Raw genomic sequence first — 25011 nt, forward strand, 5'->3', positions numbered from 1 at the left:
TCTGAAGCTCATCAAATACTCTACGGGATTAAGCTATGCTCGAGTTGCAGAGATTGAGATAGTCAGTGAAGTTGACAGTATGCTCTAGAGCCGGGTTATCTTAATTACAGTCAACGAGAGAATTCAATGCGTCTCGCGACACTTTAGCTTTAAAGCATATTCATCAGTCTAACAACTGACCGTCGCAATTTACAACTCCAAGCTAGCTTTGTGGCGTGCCCTCCAGCTACGGTAGTTTCAATTGGTGCCGCTCGCTGAACAGTTTGGAGACCCCTGCTCTAGAATGATGCGAGTAGTTTGGACGCACGAAGAAGGCTACTCTAGGGTAGGGTACTCTTCAAGACCGACCACGATGGAAGCGAGGAAATGCTGAAACGTGAAAGCATTACTCCACCAAGTAGCATTCCAAACGCATGAGGTTCTTACCGAATCGCTGCAAGTGATTCAGTCAACCGTGTCAAAACGCCTCTAAGCTATGCAATTGTTTTAACACCACAGGCATTCAGGGGTTGCTATACCATGCCGTACATGGTGACGTAAAATAGCTCCATTATGATAATCCAAAGTGCACAAAGTCAGGGTAAACCATGCCCTCTATGCGCGGATCTTGCGACGTCAAGATAACGTTCTGAATTTGATGAGACTAGCAAGAAGTAATATACCGATAACTAACGGAATTGCTGACTTCGAGCAGGCTTACTATACTTATTTTCAATAAGTAACTTTATAGCTATATATAGGAATATTAGACCAAAAATTGAGACTTATAAAATAAAACTTCATCAAGAGTCCTAAGGTATCAACGCCATCGACTACTTGGATCATCTATAAAACTTCACAGAGTAGGTTGACAGGCTAGCCCAGTTCATTCTAGTAGATCGTCTTTTCGCAAGCATCTGCACATATTACTCCAAAACTCGTTCTAACCATCATCTACTTGAAACGCAGTGTTCGCAGTATAATGTTCATCTTCTTGAGGCATATATTGGGCCTCGAAGGCGTAAGACTATAGATGTTCTGTGCCACCAAGCATTTGAATGTTATTTTTCCTCAATTTTTATAAAAAATCTAACATTTAATGCTCCAACGATGAAGTGCAAAAACTGTTGTCGAATAAATCCCTACATTTTTCTCCCAACGTTTTCCTTACGCCAACAGATTGCATCGTTTTCCAATTACACTGTTTAATTGTACGATCAATGTTGTTATTGTGCTACTCTAATTGGTACTATCAAGCATATCTGATAACTTCACCAAAGCACACGGGAGAACATCACGCTTATCCGCACCTTCTCCGATCTTACTGCTTACAGTGATCGGTACCTGTTTTACAATAGTCCCCCCCATCACCCACCCCAAGCATAACACTCGCAGCCCCTTCGGGTTCCGTAATTCTAGACCGGTATAAAAACGATCTCCCCGGGTTGGTGCAATTTCCAGTTCACAGTTGACGCTACTGCCATTCGGTGCTGTCTTTTGGATTGGACAATCGAATCGGCATCCGCGTGCGAAAGTTCCTAATTTCTGTGCCCAAACGCAAGCAAAACCAGACGCAACATGATAGTGCTTGTGTTTATCGGCGTGTTCGCCATTGTGTATTATATAAATTTTCGAAGATCCCGCAAACGATTGTACGAGCTTGCCGAACGAATACCGGGCCCGTTCGACTATCCGCTGATTGGCAGTATTCTGCTCACGCTCGGCAAAGATCCACTGGAGCTGGTCGCCCATCTGATGGAGCTGATGCATCATCTCCCTTCGCCGATGCGGGCATGGCTGGGACCGTACCTGCTGGTCGTTATCGACCGGCCGGACATGGTGCAGGACATTCTCAGCTCGCCCGACTGTGTCCAGAAACCGTTCATGTACGACTTCTTCCGCCTCAGCAAAGGTCTGTTCGGTGCACCGGCCGACGTATGGCGAAAGCATCGTAAGCTGCTCAACACGTCCTTTTCTCCGGCGGTGCTAAAAAGTTTCATGCCAACTCTGAATGCCAAAGCGGATCGGTTTAGCCGCGACCTGAGCGATAAAGTATCGGGCGAAAGTTTCGACGTGCATACACTGTTGGCTCGTTACACGTTGATTACCATCTCGTCGACGTCGCTGGGGGCGGACCTGAGCGTTGAGAAGCGGGAAGTGCTGGAAGAATACACCAGTAACGCTATACAGTGAGTACCGATCTAGATTCCTATGCCGAAGAACCGTCCCAAATGCTCGCTGTGCTTGATATCAATTTCAGAATGTTTACCGCCAGCTTCGAACGCATCTACAAAGCCTGGTTGCATCCAGAATTCCTGTTCCGAATGACTTCCGCCTTCACGGAAGAACAGAAACGATTTAAGCTTTTCAAACAGATGTCCCGAAAGGTGAGCATATCATCCTGCTGCGACACAGTTTTGTGGCTAACGCTCATTTCCCGTCCAAAGATCATAAACATGCGGCAGGCCATAGCATCGCCGAGCAAAACCAACGACAGCCAGCAAGACTCCGACCCGGAGGACAAACAGAAGCTCCCGAGGGCGAAAGTTTTCATCGAGCGGTTGGAGGAAATTGCACGCGATCCAGCCAACAACATCGACGAGGACGGTTTCCAGCAGCACATCGATACGCTGATGTTCGGTGGCAACGATACCTCCGCCCAGGCCCTCTCGAACACGCTGCTAACGCTCGGCATGTATCCCGACTGGCAGGAGAAAGTGTACCAGGAAGTTATGGACGTTGCACCGAGCGGACCGATTTCGTACGAGGATCTGTCCAAGCTCACCTGCATGGAGATGTTCCTGAAGGAAACGTTACGCCTGCTGCCCATTACGGGACTGATCGCACGCGTGCCCACGAAAGAGGTGCAAGCGAAGCACGTTACCATTCCGTCCGGTGCCATCGTTCTGGTGCCGTTTTTGAAAATCCATCGCGATAAAACGATCTGGGGCCCGGATGCGGAGGTGTTCAATCCGGACAACTTTCTCCCGGAACGGTGCGCTCAGCGGCATCCATACGCGTTCATACCGTTCAGCCAGGGGCCGCGTAACTGCATCGGCATGAAGTATGGTTGGATCTCGATGAAGATTCTGCTGTGCCACGTGGTGCGTCAGTATCGCATCGCGACCGATATCAAGCTGAGAGACATTAAGCTTTCACTGTCGCTCGTAATGAAGTTGAATACGAAACATTTGATCCGATTGGAGCGCCGCCGTGCCGACCTCATCGATGTCCGATGAAGTCGTTTTGTGATAGCATCGAAATAAAAAAAATTCCTCCTATACTGATAGTACAATCGATTGCCTCTCTAGGGGTGCTGCCTGGTTACAGTACACCATCGTCCCGAGCGCGATTATATCACACTAAGGGATTCCATTGCGTTGCGGTTTCATCAGCAGCAGAGTACAGATCAAACAATTATACGCCGATCGATAAAGACGCACCGCCATTAGAGGTGTAATTTATTCAACCAGTACATGCTACTGAACTCCCGACCCTTGGACGCCGGACGGTTGAACCCTGTCGGTACCGTGTACCCGCGTGAGAACACTTCCGTACTTAGCATCGGCAAAGGTGTTAATTACGCTCAGCCGTGCGCCTTCCCCGCCACCGTACGAACGCGTGTTGTAACGCACTCGGCGCGCTGCCTCCCTGTTTTAGCACGGTTTATGATGTAAAATCCCTCGCCATACTAACGGCACATCGCGAACGGAACGTGCTTCAGATCTGACGTGCGTATTATTTTATTGCCCAATCCGATCCAGCACCTTTTGCCGGCGGAATGTTGTACCCGTTGCACGCTATGTTACTTTGATGCACACGCAACACTTATTGGCAAATCATTAAGTTGCAATATTTCAATAAACGGGTACGCCTTGGGAACTGTCCGGTACGTTACCCCCGGGTAAAGGTGCATTCGATGTGTTTGCATTTCCCTGTTTAATGTACGGAGTGCTGTACTAAAGATGCGTTATAATGTTAACTGTGCAAACACCACTAGTCCATGGATTTAGTCTATATGGAGAGCTAATTAACCATTCAGACACTTTAAAATGCATGCATCGGTGTGCAAAAGCGTTTCAGACATGGTTTTGGGCTATCACAATGCAAGTAAAGCGTTAGAATTTATCCTTAGGTGGAGATTTCACAGGAATGCATGGTGATTATGTGGAGATTTCACAGACTTCCTAATCAAAAATGACTGTTTTATTTGAATTTCCAAACAAAATTTAAATAACTGCAAATAACCGACAATGAACTTTGTAGCAATGTAAAGACGAAAACGTGGTGAAGAGCTAGAGAAAAGAACGGTAATTCTATGCTATGAATAGTATCCTGTCGAGTGTGAGTGACTCTCCATCAGGTTAACCTCAACAGGCATAGATAATTAAAAATAACAATCCAACAGTAATTGCAAAATCCCAAATAGATTAGCAAAGATAAACCTGATATCGAATACAAGAAAATCCCGCATCAAACGCTCTACAGTAATCTTGTTTATTGGCGTAGAGACAGGGGAGCCAAATTGAAGAACGAGGGTTGCTCAGATATCCCCAAATCAATTACTGAGTACGTGATGGAATGTATAGTTGTGGTCATTCTATATCAGAACTTGTTGTAAAGCAACCCGTAATCATGTACACTGCATTCCGGATGGTGACCCACTGGGAAGCTTAATGTCAAGTTATCTATCGTTGGACACGAAGGTACGAATGGAATAGTCGGAACTACATGGTCTGGACCCTTCCGTACCAAACCTGATGTGCAACGAAGTATTCGTCCATAGCAATTCCCGCTTAGAGCTACTGGAATATGATTTTTGGGCCCCCCGTTACAGTAGAACAGCTACTCAATGTAAACCGTTACAAAGAAACGTTCACGTGCTGCGAGGTTGCCTCAGTTTCGTTCCACGTATTAAGAATAGCCTTTATTGCTATAGTTGTAGCCGAAAGCTTTTGAAGTTTTGCTCTCACCCAGTAATGTTCGGAGTGTCCACTTGTTCCTTTTCCCCATTTTATGGAATTGAATATCTAAGCAATGCAGGTATTTACAGAACATTGTTTCAGACAGGATAACCTACGGAGTCTTAACGGAATGTTTCAATGCTGGGAATGTACTGAAAACACACGTTTTTTTATGCATTCCCGTTTTTGTTCTACTTCATTTGTTGTTCATGGCACGAGAACATCATTTCTCCGCTTTATTATGAGATATACAAAAGGTTTCTTTCAACCATTCTATTCTTTAATTGAATATTTGTCTCGAAAATTAATCTCGAATTGAAATTTTTTATTCTCGTAATACTACTCCTATTTAATGTTTTTGGAAATAGATTTAGTAAAGAGCAATATACTATATAGCTTAATATATAAACCGCCATATTCAGTAGTTTACTGTGAAATAGTTCAGTAGTTAGTTAAAAATACAACAAAAAATTTAAAATAAAACTCAACACTTTGTTTAGATTGCTGTCTTGTACAGCTTTTCAAGAGTAGTTCAGTTTGTACCAATAATCTATCATATTCAGCCTTAATTTGAAATCCTTCAAATATTCATGATGACACAACCAATAAGTGTGAATAAATGAAATGCACAAGCAATGTTTTACTTTCCCTTTTTCCCTTTTTTCGGTGCCTTCTGGGGTTTTTGTTTTTTCTTGCGCTTGAACTGCCCCAGACCCTTGCGTACCATCGTACCTCTCCACCAGGACTGGATCTTGATCGCCGAGCGCATCTGTTTGTTGGCGAGTGCCAACTGTTGTTCGCGCTCCTTCATAAATTCGGCGCAAATTTTTAAATCTTTCTCCCGATGCTTGAACAGTATGGTCATCTCCTCGAACTGCACCTTCAGGTTCACTATCTTATCCTTATGTTCGGCAATCTGTGCATCCAGCGCTTTTATTTCGCGCTGATACTTATCGGTCCAGAAGGCGATTTTTTCACTAATCTGATCGATGCAGTAGTTGATGTAAACTTGGTAGTACCGAAGGGAAAAAAGGGAGAAGTACCAAAGTGATTATTTGCGATAAGGGGCGATAAGTTAGCTTAGACTACTTACCATCAATCTCACTTTTCAGTCGCAGCTCACGCTCAATGTTTGCCTTTGTTTGGGCCGATGTTTGCACGAGATCGTTCTCCTTACCCTGAATGATAATGCGGGCCTGCTCGTGTCGGGTACGCTCCCACTGCTGGACTAGCTTCGTCTTGATGTCGTTCTCAATGCGTGCATCTTTCAGCTTCGTTTCCAGATCGAAGATTTCATCGTCCAGTTGCTTCAGCACGTTCTTACATTCCCGATTAACACCCTCGAGCTGCGTTTGTAAAATTTTTAGCTTCTTCTCATTTAGGATACTGTCCCGGATGAGGATCAATTCTTCCTGTTCGCTTTGAATGTCGTTATCCATAAATGTTTGCAGCGTCTCGAACGTACCGAACTCCGCCATCTCCGTATGCGTATCGGAAAGCAATTTGCGTAAGTTTGAACTACAATAAAAACAGCCAACCCCGTTGGAAAGTCATAACTCCGAACAGATACAATTCCATTGCCCTCATACGTACACATCATTTTGTAGTTTTACCAGAATCATTTTTCCCATCGCCAAATCGACTACCATATTTTCGCTCAGCAGCTGATTTTTATATGACGGATCGAAACGTACATGCATAGGTGGCTTTCGTACGATCGGGGCGCTTGTTTTGTCACCATCGCGATTGATGACGATCAGCTTATAGGTTGCTTCCTCAATAATTATGTTTATCATACCGCTTTCCATCTCATTGAACATGGCTTTCGGTCCTAGCTGACTGATGGATTCGGCCGTCGAGGCTGAAAGTTAAATGTGTTTTCAACCCGGCTAATATTGCCAACATCATGAGAATGTTGCACGCTTACCCCTTGTTGTAGTATCACTAACATCTTCGCTTTCAGATGATTCGGTCGAATGAAAATTAGGCATCGTTAGGTCACACATGGTGCTTGATTCTATTCCAATTTCTTACATTTATTACCGCTCTTATTGCTGCATATATAGCTATAAGTTCCGTCTTGTGTCTGCTATCAACACAAAATAAATTGAAAATAATCGTTTCCTGGCAACCGGTAAATCTACATACCGCCTGAAGTGCGCAAACGCACATGTTTGTGAGCCCAACAACCTTAACTGTAACAATTGTAATTGTTTCCGATACAAGCCTATGAATTTTTGTGGACCCAATAGCATTAAATGTAACAATTCATAAACGTAATACCTAAACATAAGTTGAATAATTCGTATCATTTAGGGCAGTAATTGGCCTTGAAGAAAAATCGTTGCATTAATACAATGTTTTTCTCATTACAATTTTTGACGCTTTTCCTTGGTAGCATTATCGCTTTCTACTGGTTCATCGCTACTTCCTTCCTCTTCGTCTGGAACGACTAAAAAATAAAGCAGTTTTACTAAACAAATTCCATATTTGGACACCATAATTCATACCATTATCGTTTTGTGCTTTGGAAGCAACGCTTGATCCCGCTTCTTCTACGACGATAGTGGTAAGCAAATCGTTCATTGCTTGCTTTACCGCTTTAATACTTGTGATTAAATCACTCATGTTGTCACCGGCAGCCTCTTCCTTTATCACCTTTGAAACACCGCAGCGTTTGATTTCTCCCACAACTGTAGGCATTTTTCTTCATGCACGTGAATAATTTTGAGACCAAAGTTGGTAAACATTGCGAAGTCGTGTTTTCTTCTCTTTTTTCGCTTGTCAGTTTGACAGTTAAAGTTGTTAGGGCCTCCGCACACGAGGCAAAGGGGGCCAACGAGGCGTGTCTCGTTTATAAATTCAATTTCTGTGATAGTTGCAGACGATATGCGCAATATGGAAGATTTTCATTCAAATCGTCGTTTTTAAAAATAGCCACCACGTTCAATGATGCTTCCAATTCCCATTAAAAATACTTTAGCGCAATAGAATCGAAAAAGCCTTTTCAAACATCGTTCTCTTGGTCAACGAGTTTCAAAATTGACAAGTCGCGGCATCCGTCAGAAAATTGAACCATGAACCAACCTCCCGTCTAGCCAGTTTGGAATAAAGAATTGGCCAAGAGTGGATCAAAGTTTTGTTTACGATTGTAGGTACGATATTCGCTAGATACGACCGTGCCGAGTGCTGTGCCACTAGTGGGTCGTACATGATTCAGTGATATTCTCCGTCACCACACATAATGCGATCCTGGACGACACGATGGCTTTCACGGGCGCTGCACCAAAATTGGCAAGCTGCAAACGCAACTGCGGAAAACAAACCTCGTACCTACTCGCGCTTTATCTCCGTCGTCAGTGGCTTTCCAAAGAACCTTGCCCAGTCCAAGTACAAGCCTGGGAAGATGGGAGATGATGCGTGGTTTATCGCTAACACCAAAACAGCCGACGTCCTGGGTAAGTGTCGCTGGTCACGGATGTGGTTTGCATGATACAACTAGATTTTCACCTCCTTCGCTCATCATCTGACAGGTGTCGCTGATGGGGTCGGCGGATGGCGCAGTTATGGAATTGATCCGGGCGAGTTTGCGATGGTGCTAATGAGGAATTGTGAGCGACTGGTCAAGTTTTCCCGCTTCGATCCGATCAAACCAGTGAATCTGATTGCGTCCGGGTTTCGGGAACTGCAGGACAACCGAAAATGTATCCTAGGTAAGTGTGCGGGAACCCCGTGTCACGCAGCGCAAACAAATAGCCATCTCGCTCTGGCCAAACGTGATGTACGAGATGGGCCGCCCTTTCCATCTCTTTCGTACAATGTGGTGACCGTGACCATTTTGCACAACACTGTCCGTAGAGGTGGTGGCTGGTTACGATGATTACGCATCTGTTCAGCGCAAAACATTCATTAATACCCGATCCTTTCCATCCGCGCACCTTTCTTCCATACATGCATCCGGTTCTGTTGGTACACGCAGGTAGCAGCACAGCCTGCATAGTGGTGTTTAACCGTGAAGACAGTAGCATTTACACGGCCAACATTGGCGACAGTGGCTTCATCATAGTACGGAAGGGTGAAATAGTGCATCGAAGCGAGGAGCAGCAGCATTACTTCAACACACCCTTCCAGCTCTCCTTACCCCCGCCCGGTCATACCGATGTGCTGAGTGATAGGCCCGAGTCGGCCAATACCACCACCTTTCCAGTGTGCAACGGGGACGTCATCCTCGTCGCGACGGACGGTGTGTTTGATAATGTACCGATCAAGCTGCTAGTCGACACTCTACAACGGGTAAGTAGGCTGGGTTTGGGTTGAACAAAAAAAAAACATACGTTGGCACGTGATACCACCCTATGACGTATGGCGAAAGAATGTTTCGTGCGGTTATTTATAAAGCCACTTTTTGTCTGACATACATTTGTATAGCAACGAGAAAAATCTTGTTGGATTTTTTTTTGTTTATAAATGATTAAACAAAATATATTAGACTAATGCTATTTAACAATGTTCATTGATCCGTGTATGTATCCGTGTTTCCATGAGTTATCTTCGTTTTCTGGTAGTTTGGAATATTGTTTTTTTTAATATTCTACATTTGCAATTATTTATAGCTTACTTTCGTTCACTTGAAAAAGTTTTGTTAATTTTCTACTATTTTTATAGTATAATAATAACGTTTTCAATTGAACATTTCAATACGTTTCAGGTGGAAGGTGAGAACGACCAAGTTAAGCTACAAATGTGTGCAAATTCGATCGCTCTTATGGCACGATCGTTATCCTTCGACAGCAAGTTTCTATCACCTTTTTCCCTAAACGCTAGGAGAAACAATATTAATGCAATGGGTACGTATTACACCAATTTACACGCATTCTGAACAGTTGCAACGAACATTCATTTTAGTTACTCAGTTTTACATTCAATGTTGCATTGTGCGTACCTGCTAGTTCGTGGATTGAAATATTCACTTTTAGTTATTATTGAAAGCAAAGAACTAATTTGTACATTAGGCACGCAAATTAAATGCTTTAAATATGTGTATTATAATGTTCAACGACATTTATTACTCAATAAACACAATAATGACAATAATAATCACAATAATGTAATATTACTGACTAGAACATAACAACTTCTAAAAGTTTAATTTTCAATTTCGTAGTTGTTTGCATTGTGTAAAAGTTTATGAGGAATTCTGTCGTTGATAGTATTAAAATACATATTCTTAGCATTTAATGTATGTGCCCAGTTTGGATATTTTTTTTTATTTTTCCAAATCAAATTGAATATGAGTATTTCAATCCTTGATCCCATACGCACCTATAAACATTCAATATTAATGTTTACGTATTTCATTAAGTCCATGCACTTGTGTCAGATAAATGTGAATTATTATGAATATTTTCATCAAACTCATATACTTATATACCCGCTCTTCTCTATCTCGTCGTGTTCAGGTGGAAAACCGGACGATATAACCGTAGTTTTAGCGACCGTGGCGCTGTAACCTCGTAGCGAAACAGCATGCATTTGAAATGCTGACATTGTGCAAAATAAAAACAACCAAGGGACATGCATTAACTGGGGAGGGAATAAATACTTTAGTCGGTAGTGTGCAAGTGAACTTCTTAGACAAATTAATTTTGCTAGAACACGCAAAAAATAAACTACCACCCATCAAAGAGAGCCATACAGCCGGTACAGGGACGAAAATAAATCCTGACACGATGAAACGGAAAGGCTGTTGGAATACATTTTGTTGTAGCTTTTAGTTTTATAGCTCATATTTTTTTTTTACTTCTTTGTCTGTATCTGCTAGACCGGGTATTTCTAAACGATCAAATAAACTTCAAATCGATCCATTTGTACACACCACGATGGAAAGAATGATGATAAGAGGCGAGTTAAAACAGGCGGAGTTTTTTGTGTGCTTTTCTATGCAATCCAAGGGAAAGAAAGTCTTAAATACAGCCGTGAATATTATTTTCCTTTTATTAGCTAACTTTTGTGTTGTGGGCGCAAACAGAGAGAAAGGAAACAACATTTAGAGTTAAGTATATCAGATATTCCCGCGCGACCAAACAACAAACGAGTGCAGCACAGTTAACAAGGGCGTGTGTGGTAGGGCTCATGTATGTAGCAGAAGCGTTTCGTTTATGTTGGTGATTTACTTTTGTAAAAATTCCATAATGTCCTCCTTAGACAGCATGGGACTCGAGCTCGACTTGCTGGATGATTGTCCCTTTTGCGATGGGGTGGGAATTAGTGGTTGCAGCTGTCCGTACGGGTTACTATTGGTTGGGGAAGTTAGTTCGGGCTTTTTCGTAGCCAACGATCCATTGCTGTTCATCCACATGTTGGAAGCCATCGGTGCGACCGGCATTGGCATCGCAATGGCCGGTGGTGGAAGCGCTAACGGTGGGTCTTTGTTGCGAAGCTGCATCACGGAGCTGTTTTGCTGCTGGGTGAACAGGTTGTATTTGATGCTATTTTCCTTGGCGGTCGTTGCCACTGGTGGAACGTTCCAGTTCAAAGTGCTGAAGAGAGAACGTTGCAGTGGGTTTGGGTATGTTAGTTTTAGGCCCTTTTTAACTGTTTCTCAATACTTACGTTTGTGGTTGTAACGGCTTCAGTTGTGGGATTTGAGGCTGCGTAGGTGAGGTTAGTGCCCTCTGTTGTGTTTGTTGCTGCACAGGTTGTGGTGCTTTGTTCGTAGTCGATAATGGAGATTGCATAAAATCACCGTATAAATCGGAACCTCCAAACCCTAGGCTACCAAACGATTGCTGCAGATCGGACTGTTGTGATGACGATTGTTTTTCCTGCAAGCTAGAACTACTGGCACTGGACGAAACGGATGCTTTGCTGCTGCCCAACTTATCGCCCTGTTCTTCCTCAATTTTGCGTGTGAATTCTTTTATCAAAGCAATGATAGCGTTAAACTGCTGCAGCGAAAGACCATTTACGATGGTCATAGGGAACAGATGTGGTAGAACTTTGCAGGCCAACACGTCCTTAGGAATACCAAGACCATCGGTTGTGAATGATACTTTGTAGACGCCTATAAGACAAGCGTTTGATTTGTATTTCTCGGTGTATTCCTTATTGTATGCTAAAATACTTACCAACAATGGCCATAATGACGGCCGGTTCCCGACAGTTTACGGACGGAAGATACGACACGATATCATCTATCATCACCCACTTATCAATCTTAGCCGCCAGCTGTCCAAGACACAGCAAACATTTTACTCGTACCGAAACCAAATTCGTTCCGGAGCAGAGCGTTTTGATCCGGGGCACTAGTCCACTTTTAACCGTGCTCTTATCCAAATGCACAACCACCGCTGGAATAATCGAGAGACAAAGCTCCTGGATCTGTTGCGATTTTGATTCGAGCGCTTTGTAGACGAGTGGCAACACGCTAGCCCGTATCTCCTCCGAGGGACACACTTTGAGCAGTACGTCAAGATTTTGAAAGAATATAAGCATTATTTGAACCGGTTCGTCGAGCAACATCACCGGCCGTAGATGGGAGCTAACGTGCTGCATGTATTCGGCCCGCGTGCAACTGGCCATGATGGTTAGAATGTTCGTCAGCACGAACGGAATCATCGAACAGTTGACAAACTCTTTCACCAGCAGGGGCAGAATGCGGTACAGTCTTACGCGGTGCGGAAAATCCCCAATGATGTGGGCTAGTCGTTTGTAAAACTCGGACTTTTCTAAATTATCCTTAGGAAATAGCGTTTCTAAATTGTCTAAACATTGCACATAATTGTCACAAAAGTACGAAATCTGTAAATATAAGCATTTTACGATGACAATTTCTCAAACTTGACAATTGACATTCTGCTTAAAATTACCTGAATTAACGACTGTAGTGTCGGTCGAGCTTGAGGATTAACGCTTAGCATTTTCTTCACCTCCGAGCGTAACGATTCGGGGATTGCGGTTAGCTTCGGTGGACCCTGGTTACTGAGCTTTGTAACCGATTGTTTATAGCCGTACAGATCTGACGATGCATCCGGAGATGGAATGTTTTCTCGCGAATAAATTGTATAAATTAATATACCTAAAACAAGAGTACAAAATATAGTATATTAAAAACGTTGCAATGAGAATGATTTACGGTTCAGGAGTACTTCATAAGGTTGCATTACCTAAAGAATAAATATCGGTTGAATCGTTGCAGCTGTTTTCCAGTATCAATTCGGGTGCAGTCCACTTAGAACCCGGATTCCCCAAAAGACGGCTTTTAAAATAGTGATTAGCTACCGGTGTCCCAGGAACACGTTTGTTCCAACAAAACCCAAACCCGAACAGTTTCCATATGCCCTGCTTGTTTACGATGATATTTTCCGTGCAGATGTGGCGATGTACCAGCTGTGCGTCGTCGTGCAAAAACTGAATCCCCTTGATAAGCTCATATATGCCAAATTTTGTATCAAATTCCGACAGCTTGTACTCCGACAGTAGGCCCGTGTTGGACACGTTCGTTGTGTTGCCGAGAAGGTTAGCTAAGCTTGCCACGACGGGTTCGGTGGCGAAAGCGATCGTATCGCGACTTTCTTCCATTGCATGCTGCACGGTTAATACTTGCGGGTGACGTATTTTCGTCAGTTGCACTACACCACGGCGAATGTTTTCACAGATTTCTTCCCGCTCATCTTTGGTGAACAGTTCTAGCTGTTTCTTATCGAACACAAATATTGAGGCTGTTTCCTTCGTCGAACGTTTGCAACCGGTGTAGATTTTCCAAACGAATTCTAGGAGAAAGATAGAAAAACAGACAGTACAGTGTTAATGAATGACTGACGCGGCCTGCCACAGTCTTCTTGCTGATGATTCATTGGTACAATATTTGGGGAGAGTCTTCAAATTTACTGCCTCAATCAACGCCAAATTGTACCAGTATTTAGTATATCCGTCTTTGATCTTACCTGTGCCCGCAGAACCAATATGTTCAGCGATATCATAATCTTTCGTGAGTGGATTTCCCAGAAACACTGCCGAGAGGGTGGAGACCGTTTGCGAAACGGATGAATAAATCTTGTTTATGGCATCCATGGGACGGAGTCGGAATGTCGAGGTTGATTTGGAACTACGGTACAATGAACTAGCTTCTGTACAGGAATGTTTTTAAACAGTTTTATCTACAAAATATGCAACAGACTGCAAACCAACCGAGTGCACCACTTTTCTTGTGTATTATTTTTTCTCCATTCGCAAACGTCAATGACGAGATGACATTTCGTTTCGTACCATGTAAACAACGCACGCACACATGCATGCACAACAACTGCTTGACATTTGCATTGATGCCCTCGCAGCAAAATTACATTACAAGCATCGTACTTTTGGCTGGATTGGTATGGATTTCATTGATAAGCTACATTGAGTGGTTTTTTGGGTTTTATTTTGTCGATAAGATGTAGTATAAAGATAAGCATAAAGTGTTATTTTATCATGCACACGTAGATTAATTTGGGAGTTCAAATCACACGAAATATACGAAGATATTCATAACCACACAAAAAAACTCTCCGGAATGATTCGATAACGGTTGCTAAAAATCATCGTTCATCGGTTTGATGAGCATTTTCTGCATAATGTGTTGCAGCTCTTGATTCTGTTTTCTCAAGAAACTACACTCCTCGTCCAAGGTTTGCCTCTCCCGTAGAACCTTGTGGATATAGAAGCAAACAGAACGTTATACATTGCCTGAATGGTAACTTCTTCCAATTTACCTGAAGATATTTGCTCAAACTCTCTTCCATGGTGTCCCAAACTTTCATCTGATTTGGCAAGAAAATATTTTTAAAAGATGCCCAAAACTTTCGTGTATCGGAGAGGGTTAACTTCGGTTCGGGCTTAATTTCGCTTTGAGAATGTAACCTATATCGGTGATAAGTTTTAGATAGAGCTTCACTGTTCAAAGCCGAAACTATACTCACACTTCATTGTCGTCTTCACAGAACATTTTAAGAGCGAGAAGATCCCGGGAAGTAGTAAGAGCCTTGTGATTTACATCGATTTCCTTGTTATCCGTCGAAGATACCTGCAAGCAAAATAAGTTAAAACTTGATTAAACACGAACTTCTCTCGGCGATTCGGAGAGACTTACTTCAGATGTGCTGCACGTTTCGTCGACATTATTTAAATTTTGCACATCCGAATGCGTGGACTGCAGGTGACGAACACCATCCATGCTATCAATGCCGAGTGCATTCAATACGTTGTCCATACAAATCAGCGTCATACCACAACTATCGATCTGTCTATCCTTTAAAGCTATTTCTAACTTTTTATCGCTTAAAAATCGTGACTGCTCCAGCAAATTTTTAAGACGACAGAAATCGTGCTGCTGTTCCTCTTTCGAGTTGGTTAGGCTTCGTTTGGCTGAAAACAAATATGCCCAAGATGTAACCATATTAGTTCTTTTCACTACAGAAAATCTAAAAAGTCCTACTTTTGGCTGTGCTGGGGACCTTAGGTGTGCACAAAGGATCGTAATTGAAGAACAGATCCGATATGGCGCCCAAATTGTTGGTCCACTTCCGGTTCAAGTGTTGTTCGACCAGTACTTTGTCAATGGCGGATATGCTTTGAATAATTTCAAAACATTCATCACGATTCAAGTTCCAAATAGAACGAACCTTAACCGAAAAGGAAACAGAATTAGCAATATCTTCAAGAAAGATCAATTCAAACACTCTTGTTACCCTTTTATCGTACGCTTTTTTCGAACATTCCAGTTTACTTCTGATGTGGTCCACGCTGTGGTGCAATTTTTCAATCACTTTCGCCATCTTTTCCGTCTCGATGTAATAGGTCGTTTTCGTGTCTTTCAGCTTATTTCGGAGCGTGAAAATGGTTTCGTGTAGCTTAGCAAGACGACGTTTCTGTGCGTTCTTTACCATCAAGTTTTCATCTTCCCGTTTTTTCAACACCTGAAAACTGTAGTCCAGCTTTTCCGAGTTCAGTGTGGTGTTTGTTTTGATCTTCTGCAACTCTATTGCCAGTGCCTGAGTGTCTTTGTCCAGCTTTATCCTGGTAGCACGCGTTGTCTCTACATAATCCAGCTCTATTTGCTCTATTTCCGTTAGGTTAGCAAGCAACTGTAAACAACCAATCGGACATTACACTGTGTAGCTACGATAGCTAGTGATAGAACATACCCGTTCCTTCTTCTGCTTGACTTTAATGCGTTCATTGGTGGCTCGCTTTGCGTAAACATCATTCCAGTTGAAATTCGCAGCATTCTGTAGTATTACGCGTTCTTCCTCGACTGCAATGATACGATCGATCATCAATACAACCGAGCGCAGTTTACTATGGCATTTGTCCTACCTGTCCCTTGAATCAGATCCAAATTTTCCTTGAGAATACTTTTCATTGCCTCCACCTCCGTATCGGCACGATGAACAAGGCTCTGTATATCGACGATTTGCTTGCGTATGTCTCTAGCGTATCGATCGTCCGCTGCCTGCAGCTCCTTGCGACATTCGGCAATGATGATGTCCTTCTGTTTCAGCAATTCCTCCACTCGATTCTTTTGCAGCTGTAGCTCATCGTTCATAAGCATGGGATCTTTCAGTTCTTTGATTTCGGTCCACTTTTCGTATGTGGTTTGGAATTTGGCTACTGAATCTACTGATTCGGTATGGATTTTACTCAGGAGACCTAAAACACACAATAATGCAAAAAATATTGTCCATGTTCAATGTCTCAGTATACTCACTCTCCTTGATATCCGCCTCAGCCATTCGCCGTTCCACTTCGTGTCTATCGCTTGCCACCCGCACATCCTCGATAAGTTCCAGCCCATCGCGCATCAGCTCGGCAATACGCTTGTCTGCATTGTTCAAACAAATGCGTATCCTTTCCTTATCCTCCGCATAGTTTAATGGGATGCTAAAATGAAAGCCGTATGAAGGTTACATTCCTACCCTAGATGTGTGCCACACGACGCCGTGTCCATTTACTTCTTTTTGCGAAAACGATTATCACGCACGAAGCTTTCCACAATACTGTGGGAACGTCCTTCCAACAATGCCGATTCGACCAAACTTAAAAACTGTGGGCTGGCGCCCCCTTTGGAAACTGCGGATGATTGTCCAGGGTTGGGGCTTTTCTTATCCGTAATAGGTTCTTCGTTATGCATTTTTGAAATCTGTAATATTGCTGCACGAGGATGAGATGTGTATTCCGTGGATTACTTTTCTCCGCCATTCAACAAAACAACATGCTTCCTAGCGACCGTTACCATCGTTAATTTATTTGTGTCTTCCGATTCTCTCGACCAAACTCCGACAACGGCAAATTTCTCCGAAATCGATGAAACGACTTATGTCAAGCGGTTGGTTTGACAGTTCGCGCTTTTCGCATGACGCCGGGCTATATTTGTTGATGTTCTACAAATCACAACAAGCTGTGCAGCGTGTGTGATTCGCTTTTGGGCAGTTTTTAGTGTATTAAATACAAGTTTAAGCAATTATCTGTACCGTCAACACACTGGCACAATGTCCGACAATGAACAGAGCGTGTACGCCAAGCGGGCAAAGACGATTCACTACGGTTCGCTGGAGGAGTCGGATCGTTGGCATGTGGAGCGCAAGGATAACGATACGGATGGTTCAGGAAAAAACGACTACAGTCAGCTGAGCACATCGGACTACATGAGCCTAGATGAAGATGTGTAAAGAATCGCAACCAGGACGAATTGCAATTGGTGTGGAACGTTTCTTATACTAACAGGTTCTGTGTCAACATTTGCTTTCATTTTAGCGCCAAAGAGAAAGCAGCACTTCTAGAGGAATTCGAACGGCGGAAAAAAGCACGTCTGATTCACGTCAGCACGGACGATGGAGAAGTGAAGAGTGCCCTGCGAAAGCTAAACGAACCAATTTGTTACTTCGGCGAAGGTCCTGCTGACAGGCGATTGCGATTGAAAGAGCTACTATCGGCGTACGTACACGCGGAAAGCGAGAACCGGCACGAACCGGTTTTTCTTCCAAACTAACCCCTTTTTCCACATTCTGTTTTCCTACTCACAGACTGGGTGAAAAAGGCTTACCAGCATCAAAACCGGCTAAGGAAGAGGAGAAACCGAAGAGCCAACAAAAGGAAACGAACGAATCTACCTGGTATCATGAGGGACCGGAAAGTCTGCGATTGGCAAGGTTTTGGATAGCGAACTACTCGTTGGCTCGTGCCAAGAAGCGTCTGGAAGAGGCAAGCGAAAAGGTGCGTCAACATTCGGCCACCAAGGCTGGACGAATGGTGGAGCTGCAGAAACGGATTCAGCAACTTGCGCCACAATGCAGTCAGGTGGGCGATACACGGCCAATTACCGGGTGCAGTATAAACGAGGACTCGACGCTATTGCTGACCTGCAGCTTGTACGTTTCTATCTTCCTACATATGTACGAAACGAATCATTATTTAATGAATTGTGTATTGTTTTGTTCCGACAGGAGCTCCTTATGTAAAGTATGGTCCGTTCCTGATTGCACTCTGAAGCAGACGCTCCGTGGGCACAAGTTCAACGTAAGTGATGTGGCCTTCCGGCCGGGTGTTGCCAACGATAGTAAATCGGAAGTAGCGATGGCTTCTTGTAGCTTCGACGGATCAGTTAAACTATGGTCGTACGACAGCGAAGAATCGATTGCCGACATCAACGGACACGTGCCGCATCGGGTCGCGAAACTTGCATTCCATCCCTCTGGACGGTTCCTGGGAACGGCCTGTTACGATGCTTCTTGGAGGTTGTGGGACCTAGAACAGAAGCAGGAGGTACTGCATCAGGAAGGACACACGAAGGCCGTTCATTGCATTGCTTTTCAGGTGGACGGTAGTGTATGCGTCACGGGGTAAGTACAAAAGCAAAGGATTTATAATTTCTTGTCTTCACGTCCTATTCGAACATGTATGCGCTATAATAGATTATTAGGTTTATTTTATCAAGTATCCGGATAGACGATCCTTGCAACGTTGGGTTGATGTAGGTTCGATTCGCGCACATTTAAACCGAACACCACCAATACCGTAAAACATTTGTGGTTTTATGAGAAAAAATAATGTATAATTTCTTCTTTTTTATTAAATTATTCTTCTTAAAAGTGGACTGGACGGTTTTGGCAGAGTATGGGATCTTCGAACCGGCAGATGTATCATGTTTCTGGAGGGGCATCTCAGTGCTATATACGGTGTAGACTTCTCTCCCAATGGGTATCACATTGCATCCGGTAGCCAGGACAATTCGTGCAAGGTATGCGATTAAACAACAACGAAATTTTATAAATGTCCCTACATTTACGTTTCGTTCCATTTACCAGATTTGGGATTTACGAAGGCGACAAATGGTGTACACAATCCCGGCGCACACTAACCTGATATCGGATGTTAAGTATCAGAAAAATGGTGGCAATTTTCTGGTAACAAGTAGTTACGATAAAACGGCAAAGGTAACTTCAGATCAACAGCCAAACATACGTGAACTATCGTTACCTATTACAATTGTTTGTTTGCTTGCAGATTTGGTCGGACAAAACTTGGCAACCACTGAAAACTCTCTCCGGGCACGATGGCCGTCTTGTTGGTGTGGATATTTCGCACGATTCTCAGTACATAGTGACGGCGTCATACGATCGCACCTTCAAACTCTGGGCTTGGGACTAGATCACCACCCACATGTGTAAAGAAAATGCATCTGCCACTGTGTGGTTGTAAATGCTCTGGACAAGAAATAAGAGTATCATTTGAAAGCCGAACAAAGCGCGAGTTTTTAATTGATTTGGAATAATATTATTTTTAAACAACAATTGTCATTAAGCTACAATTGTTTATTTAGTTGCATCAATGATTGGTTCACCCAAGGAAATGTAACACAGTTGAAACCGTTTTGTCTATTTCTATAACAGAATATTTATTCGGCTAAAAATATCAATAGTGTACGTGTACGTGAGTGACGTGAGCATATGTTGCAAGCATTCAATTCTATGTACAAATCTCTAGTGGTTTATCAATTGCACACTAAAGCACACGCGCTCGCCTACGAGCGACGATGCCATGTCGTTACGGTTGTAGAAGACTTAAACAGATCGTTCCTTTAGCTTCGGTCGCAAAATGCGCAGACCCACCTTGCCCTGGGCAGTTTTCACCAGTGAGGCACACTGTTCGATACCGCCCGCCTCCAGGCTGTCGCCGTTGATATGCGACACTACATCTCCCACCTGTATGCGGCCATCGAATTCAGCTGATCCGCCAGGTACCTGAAAATGAGGGCAACCACACCGCAATTTGTTAGCTCATTGCGACAATTATACGAGTTTTATCCTTCATCCTAACTAACCAAGCCAGTGATGACGATTCCTTTCGGATTGCCGGCGCGGAAAGTGAGTCCAAGGTTTTTGCCTGGTTTTTTCATCAGATCCACCTCAACAGTTTCCGTCGGTGGTGGATTGGAACGGTAAACGACCAAACGAACCTGCAAATGTACATAACCCCGATCAATAATGAGATATTTTTTATCTCTAAAATCCTTTCTTGTCTCTGTTACCTTTGGATGTAATTGTTTAACGGCACGCTTGATCGTCTCGCTGGTGCAACTATTGTTGACCTTAAACCCATTGATTTCCACTATCTGGTCAAATAACTGCAATCGATTATCCTTCTCCACCACACTTTGGGGCAAGATGTCCATTACGGCAGCTCCAGACTGGAAGGGAATTTAAAAGAAATGCAAATATGCAGCACAAAAACTACACACACGCGTTTGTACACCCACGATCACTTACCTTCACCAACGAATCACAGCCACCGGCTACTACGATGCCCAACGGTTTACCCTCGGTCAGGATATCGATCACCGTAAATTCGTTCTCATTGATCGGCGCCTTCAGCGGATCAACGACCTCTTTCGTTGGCGATGCTTCCGGTTTGGTGCCATGCGGTGTACCCGCACGGCTAGCGGCCAAGGTGGCCATCTCTTCCGGTTTTTTCTTGTTTGGTGTCGCTCCCGGTCCTGCTCCAGCCTCACCGTTGGCCTTTTTATCGGATTCCTTCTCCTTGTTCGGATTGCATATCTTTAGCGTGATGACACCTTCCGCTTTCTTCAACAACCCGGCTGCCGTTTCGTAGTTGCAGCCTAGGAGCGAGTCCCGATTGACCGCCAGCAGCATATCACCAATCTTCAGACCACTCTGTTAGGGTAAGAATATGTACAAGTTGCACAATTCATCAGACGGGTTGCGTTACGAATGCGTTGTTGCACAAACCTTTTCCGCCGTGGATCCCTCTTGAATATCAGATATGAATATACCTTGGCCGGCGATAGAGTGTTTACCTTCGATGATCATAATGCCCAAGCTGGAAGTTCCCTGCGGGAAGCGGGAAGAAAAGGTATTACAATCGTATTTGTTCCAAGGCTTCTCGCTTGTTTGTGAATTTAAATCAAGAAAGCCCCTGGAAGTAGTTGATATTTTAATGGCCTCCCATCGTAAACCTTTGTTCCTGTTTTGTCGTGGTTAGTAAGCCCAACAATTCCCCCAAACCCCTTTACACTACGCAAAATTGTCTCAAACATATTGAATGCATACATTCAGGCGGAATAAACCCGATACGCCCAGTTTACAAACCTTTTTCACAGTGATTGTTTTAACGTCCTTAAATTTCTCCATGATATTATCCTGGCGAGATCCATGGGTCCAACGTGAGCATTACAAGAAAAAAGATACGTTAGCGTGAGACTTTCACGAAAACGGGTTCAGGTTCGCGCTGCTCGGTACGTACGGTATAGTCGAAGTCGGTTGGGAATTGTTTCACCGGTTTCACTGCCAGATCTTCCGGGGATGTCTTTTTTCTGTGGGAAAGATGATAAACAGCAGTATGCAATAAACGCTTCCTTGCAGTAAACTTATATCTTCGGAAGAATTCTAGCATACCTTAGCACAATAAACTTCAGTGTTGGGCTGGCAAGATTTTTTATGATCACCGAACAGTTCAGATGACATCGTCCGTGTAGAACGGTTCCGTTGACCTAGAAAATAGGGGTATATTTAATTAAATTCTATGTACACACTAGTAACGCTAGTGGCCTAAAAGCCTGTACCTCCAACACTTCATCCCCGACAACAAGAGATGTTCCGGCTGCTGCTCCCTTCGGATTGATGCCAGCAATAAGACAAGCCATGCGGGTACGGTCCCGGTGACCGCACAGAGACAGACCACATGTTTCATTGCTGTCACGCAAAATCATACAGCAGTCCACTTCGCCCAGGGCGGAGTAACGCTTCTTTATCTTCTCTAAAAACAAAAAAAAAGATGTTAGACGGGTAAGGCAAATCCAGTGAACTGTTCATTTAGCTGCCTTCATAGCCTTTACTCACTCATCGTATAGCCGTAGTCATCCTCTTCCTCGGGATCTTCTTCAGCAAGCTTCGTGTTCCCGGCAGAGGCACGATCGATCTGAACCAGAGTGAGGAATAAGTCATTCAACTGATCATAAACTAAGGCAACGCTAAATGCTACCTTACCTCAACGCCGGCTTTTGTGAATGTTTTACCTTCCAACTCGCGGCTATCTTCTTCATCGTCGGATGAATTTTCTGAATCTGCGTTAAGGATTAGATGCACAAAATTGTAATTAATTTCCAAACTTCAGTTCTATGCAGCTACTGTATCATTACCGGTAGACTCCTGGCGTGCTTTCGGAACCGCGAGTGTCTTGTTATCATCCGGTATTGCGACAGTTTCTTTCTGAAAGTAACAAACTTTCTGGTTAGTTTTACGGTCCACGATTACCGGAAGGTTCATACCTTTGGTTTGCCATCTTGTATATACTCCACTTCGGGCGTTTTCGACGGAGTTACTGGTGGTGGAACTTTCTTCTGGAGCACCATTGGATTGGTCTGCAATATAAACAGGAAGCAATAGTTAAAACTCGACCAAACACATTTAGTTATATTGCACCCGTCCCCGATAAGTACTTCTCTTACGTTGCGTTCTAAACTCTGAACGACTAGGACGATACGATCGTTGGCAGTTTTAATGTAATTGACGGCTTTCTCGTGCGAAGCATTCTCCAAACTGTTCTCGTTTACAGCTAGTATTCGATCTCCGATCTGCAATGGGGCATGGAGCATTGGAATAATTGTTCACATTCCCACGACATTGTTCTGCCCGCTCGACCACACATTACCTTCAGTTCAGCGCACTTATCTGCGGGACTATTCGGGATGATACTTTTGATAAACAACCCCGACGTAACATCACCACCCACATTGACCTGAGTGAGGGTAGAGTGAACGATTAGATTGGGAATCAAAAATTTGCAGTGTTCCGAACAGCCTTACCTTCCCTCCAACGATACTAAACCCGAAGGACGATTTTTCCGTTTTCTCGATGACGACCTTTTTCTCTGGGCCCCATCCTGCAACAGGAGTAAGAAATAAAGGTACTGTACCAAGATGCGATGAATGGCATGTCATATTAATTTCGATTCAGCTGCTTCCAATTCCTTGATTACATCAACGACCGGTAGCCAGATATATCGCTCCAGTGTGCCATTTTCTTTAATTTCCCAAATGGATGTCAACCGGTGCGCTTACGTAGAACCTCCCCCATTGCCATGAACCGTGACCAACGGGTGCGCTTTATTGGCCACGTGAGAATACAAAAAAAAGAGAGGCACACACACAATCGATCGATGAAACACACAAATAAGGCAGCAACAGGGTTCACGTGATTTGCTAATCCCTGCGAAACGTGAACAGATTCTGCTCTGTTTGCGTCTGCCGATCCTCTGTACACATGGGAAACCTTTGAAGGGCACGAACGTACGTACCCGCACCGTGTACCAGGTGTGATGTGGTGCAGTTTGGCGCCAACTGTTTTGAATCATCCAGCACTTATTTATTGATTTTATCTGGTGTGCTGTTAAGATTTTTGTTTTCCCAATTTAATTTGAGCCTTCGCATAGCTTGTTGACAAATGCAAACTCTTGTGCAATTTTAAAATTAGGCTAAAGCTTTTTATGTGAAGCAAGAATTGAATTTAAACTGAGTTAAAATAACACGAAATAATTAGTAAAAATAAATAAAGAAAACATCTGCAAACACACTTATCTTTCACTTTTCAATAATATACAGCAATTTCAACGTTATTCCAATGTTAGGTATTTTCTCGCACATACTTTCACTGAAAATTGGCTAAATTACCTTCCAGTTTCACTGATCCGGGAAGTGCGCTAACAGTCATCTCTGCCCTGTGGAGGATAGCAGGAACCAGATAAGAAACACTGCGTTAGTTTCAGTTGATCGTACCGCAGGTAGACAACGACTGAGGCCACCTTGCTCGGAAGTCACCGTATCGCAGCCCTAATGTCGAAATGGGGATGAAAAAACGTGCCCCACGGTCAGGTGATGGGAGTGTGTACAAAGTGCATTTTTTGCATCCCCACTCGAATTGTTTCGGTTTCATTAAACATGAAACCCCGCAAAAGTTACACGTATCCACGTATGGTTGCGGTATGTGCTTCTAATTGGATTAGCAAAGTAACGGCAACATGGACAAGCGGACACTACGGAGTAAAATGACCAATTCTAAGTGTGTCTGCACTGTAAATACTATCAGTTGCGTTTAGACGCACGCATACGCCAGTCGAAAAGATAGAATAGATGTAATTTCAAACATTACCTCTCGTGGGAAGGACTCTTGCTGGCATCGGTTGGCACTGGTTGTTCTAGCTTTTCGATCTTCGAGTTTTGCGTGTTGGTGACCGGATAACATAGCGGCAGCTTCCGGTTGCACTGTGCGTGATCCGATGGTATTTTGGCTTTGGTTCGATAGTGATCTAGCTCCTTTAAATATATGCAACTGTCGTCCGCCGGTTGCAGCGTACCCTCGTCGTAGTCTCGGTAATACTGAATGCGGTACTGGAACAACCCTAGCCCACTGTTCCGGTGTCTGTACTCCATTTCATGCTCATAGTTTGGCTGGAAGGCAAAAGCAATTTTCTTCAAACTCTTGGCACTTAGATGCCTTCAGAACTCCCAAAAATGTGC

General features: G+C 43.6%; 7 protein-coding genes across 7 annotated transcripts; 3 read left to right on the forward strand and 4 right to left on the reverse strand.

The window, feature by feature from the left end:
- The first annotated feature begins 1557 nt into the window (after positions 1-1557).
- Positions 1558-3218, forward strand: LOC128716803 (cytochrome P450 4C1-like). Its single transcript, XM_053811384.1, has 3 exons — positions 1558-2168; positions 2240-2366; positions 2427-3218. Exons 1-3 carry the CDS (start codon positions 1558-1560, stop codon positions 3216-3218), a joined length of 1530 nt encoding a protein of 509 aa, XP_053667359.1.
- Positions 3219-5583: 2365 nt separating this feature from the next.
- LOC128710068 (dynein regulatory complex protein 9-like) lies at positions 5584-6949 on the reverse strand. The gene is made up of 4 exons (XM_053805107.1): positions 6871-6949; positions 6537-6804; positions 6037-6461; positions 5584-5951 (listed from the first exon to the last, which is right to left on the reverse strand). The coding sequence occupies exons 1-4, from the start codon at positions 6947-6949 to the stop codon at positions 5584-5586; spliced, it is 1140 nt and encodes a 379-aa protein (XP_053661082.1).
- A 1238-nt stretch (positions 6950-8187) lies between these two features.
- On the forward strand, positions 8188-10452 carry LOC128710069 (protein phosphatase PTC7 homolog). The gene is made up of 5 exons (XM_053805108.1): positions 8188-8401; positions 8477-8656; positions 8923-9236; positions 9652-9790; positions 10403-10452. Exons 1-5 carry the CDS (start codon positions 8188-8190, stop codon positions 10450-10452), a joined length of 897 nt encoding a protein of 298 aa, XP_053661083.1.
- A 660-nt stretch (positions 10453-11112) lies between these two features.
- Positions 11113-14015, reverse strand: LOC128710067 (SCY1-like protein 2). Its single transcript, XM_053805106.1, has 6 exons — positions 13889-14015; positions 13109-13714; positions 12812-13020; positions 12071-12743; positions 11556-12006; positions 11113-11482 (listed from the first exon to the last, which is right to left on the reverse strand). The coding sequence occupies exons 1-6, from the start codon at positions 14013-14015 to the stop codon at positions 11113-11115; spliced, it is 2436 nt and encodes an 811-aa protein (XP_053661081.1).
- A 499-nt stretch (positions 14016-14514) lies between these two features.
- LOC128708100 (dynein regulatory complex protein 1 homolog) lies at positions 14515-17112 on the reverse strand. The gene is made up of 10 exons (XM_053803058.1): positions 16934-17112; positions 16690-16862; positions 16299-16631; positions 16127-16236; positions 15671-16066; positions 15418-15604; positions 15073-15347; positions 14903-15006; positions 14696-14843; positions 14515-14631 (listed from the first exon to the last, which is right to left on the reverse strand). Exons 1-10 carry the CDS (start codon positions 17110-17112, stop codon positions 14515-14517), a joined length of 2022 nt encoding a protein of 673 aa, XP_053659033.1.
- Positions 17113-17470: 358 nt separating this feature from the next.
- LOC128706705 (U4/U6 small nuclear ribonucleoprotein Prp4) lies at positions 17471-19628 on the forward strand. The gene is made up of 7 exons (XM_053801646.1): positions 17471-17646; positions 17736-17915; positions 18005-18349; positions 18425-18820; positions 19071-19218; positions 19286-19414; positions 19485-19628. The coding sequence occupies exons 1-7, from the start codon at positions 17471-17473 to the stop codon at positions 19626-19628; spliced, it is 1518 nt and encodes a 505-aa protein (XP_053657621.1).
- A 386-nt stretch (positions 19629-20014) lies between these two features.
- LOC128718990 (inactivation-no-after-potential D protein) lies at positions 20015-24924 on the reverse strand. The gene is made up of 18 exons (XM_053812610.1): positions 24644-24924; positions 24166-24212; positions 23302-23378; positions 23148-23234; positions 22936-23070; positions 22765-22857; positions 22636-22705; positions 22484-22560; positions 22337-22415; positions 22060-22253; positions 21893-21987; positions 21741-21810; positions 21587-21637; positions 21227-21328; positions 20747-21151; positions 20509-20667; positions 20302-20436; positions 20015-20221 (listed from the first exon to the last, which is right to left on the reverse strand). Exons 1-18 carry the CDS (start codon positions 24922-24924, stop codon positions 20042-20044), a joined length of 2337 nt encoding a protein of 778 aa, XP_053668585.1. The 3' UTR covers positions 20015-20041.
- Positions 24925-25011: the final 87 nt, after the last annotated feature.

The sequence above is a fragment of the Anopheles marshallii genome, chromosome 2, assembly GCF_943734725.1.
Source record: "Anopheles marshallii chromosome 2, idAnoMarsDA_429_01, whole genome shotgun sequence".
NCBI classification, from domain to species: domain Eukaryota; kingdom Metazoa; phylum Arthropoda; class Insecta; order Diptera; family Culicidae; genus Anopheles; species Anopheles marshallii.

Bases quoted from the DNA above. Each gene is read 5' to 3' on its own strand.
- LOC128716803 (XM_053811384.1), top strand. From the start codon at position 1,558: ATGATAGTGCTTGTGTTTATCGGCGTGTTCGCCATTGTGTATTATATA. The intron at 2,169-2,239 runs GTGAGTACCGAT...TATCAATTTCAG, and splicing joins TACACCAGTAACGCTATACA to AATGTTTACCGCCAGCTTCG. The intron at 2,367-2,426 runs GTGAGCATATCA...TCCCGTCCAAAG, and splicing joins TCAAACAGATGTCCCGAAAG to ATCATAAACATGCGGCAGGC.
- LOC128706705 (XM_053801646.1), top strand. From the start codon at position 17,471: ATGTCCGACAATGAACAGAGCGTGTACGCCAAGCGGGCAAAGACGATT. The intron at 17,916-18,004 runs GTACGTACACGC...TCCTACTCACAG, and splicing joins TTGAAAGAGCTACTATCGGC to ACTGGGTGAAAAAGGCTTAC. The intron at 19,415-19,484 runs GTAACTTCAGAT...GTTTGCTTGCAG, and splicing joins GTTACGATAAAACGGCAAAG to ATTTGGTCGGACAAAACTTG.
- LOC128718990 (XM_053812610.1), bottom strand. From the start codon at position 24,924: ATGGAGTACAGACACCGGAACAGTGGGCTAGGGTTGTTCCAGTACCGC. The intron at 23,071-23,147 runs GTAATGTGTGGT...GCCCCATTGCAG, and splicing joins ATAAGTGCGCTGAACTGAAG to ATCGGAGATCGAATACTAGC. The intron at 22,858-22,935 runs GTACTTATCGGG...TTTATATTGCAG, and splicing joins TAGAACGCAACGTAAGAGAA to ACCAATCCAATGGTGCTCCA.
- LOC128710069 (XM_053805108.1), top strand. From the start codon at position 8,188: ATGCGATCCTGGACGACACGATGGCTTTCACGGGCGCTGCACCAAAAT. The intron at 8,657-8,922 runs GTAAGTGTGCGG...TGGTACACGCAG, and splicing joins CAACCGAAAATGTATCCTAG to GTAGCAGCACAGCCTGCATA. The intron at 9,791-10,402 runs GTACGTATTACA...CGTCGTGTTCAG, and splicing joins AAACAATATTAATGCAATGG to GTGGAAAACCGGACGATATA.
- LOC128710068 (XM_053805107.1), bottom strand. From the start codon at position 6,949: ATGTGTGACCTAACGATGCCTAATTTTCATTCGACCGAATCATCTGAA. The intron at 6,805-6,870 runs GTAAGCGTGCAA...TTTAACTTTCAG, and splicing joins TAGTGATACTACAACAAGGG to CCTCGACGGCCGAATCCATC. The intron at 5,952-6,036 runs GTAAGTAGTCTA...GGTACTACCAAG, and splicing joins ACTGAAAAGTGAGATTGATG to TTTACATCAACTACTGCATC.
- LOC128708100 (XM_053803058.1), bottom strand. From the start codon at position 17,112: ATGCATAACGAAGAACCTATTACGGATAAGAAAAGCCCCAACCCTGGA. The intron at 16,632-16,689 runs GTGAGTATACTG...TGTGTGTTTTAG, and splicing joins TGAGGCGGATATCAAGGAGA to GTCTCCTGAGTAAAATCCAT. The intron at 15,348-15,417 runs GTAGGACTTTTT...ATTTGTTTTCAG, and splicing joins GGTCCCCAGCACAGCCAAAA to CCAAACGAAGCCTAACCAAC.
- LOC128710067 (XM_053805106.1), bottom strand. From the start codon at position 14,015: ATGGATGCCATAAACAAGATTTATTCATCCGTTTCGCAAACGGTCTCC. The intron at 12,007-12,070 runs GTAAGTATTTTA...CTTGTCTTATAG, and splicing joins CGTCATTATGGCCATTGTTG to GCGTCTACAAAGTATCATTC. The intron at 11,483-11,555 runs GTAAGTATTGAG...TTCTCTCTTCAG, and splicing joins AAGCCGTTACAACCACAAAC to CACTTTGAACTGGAACGTTC.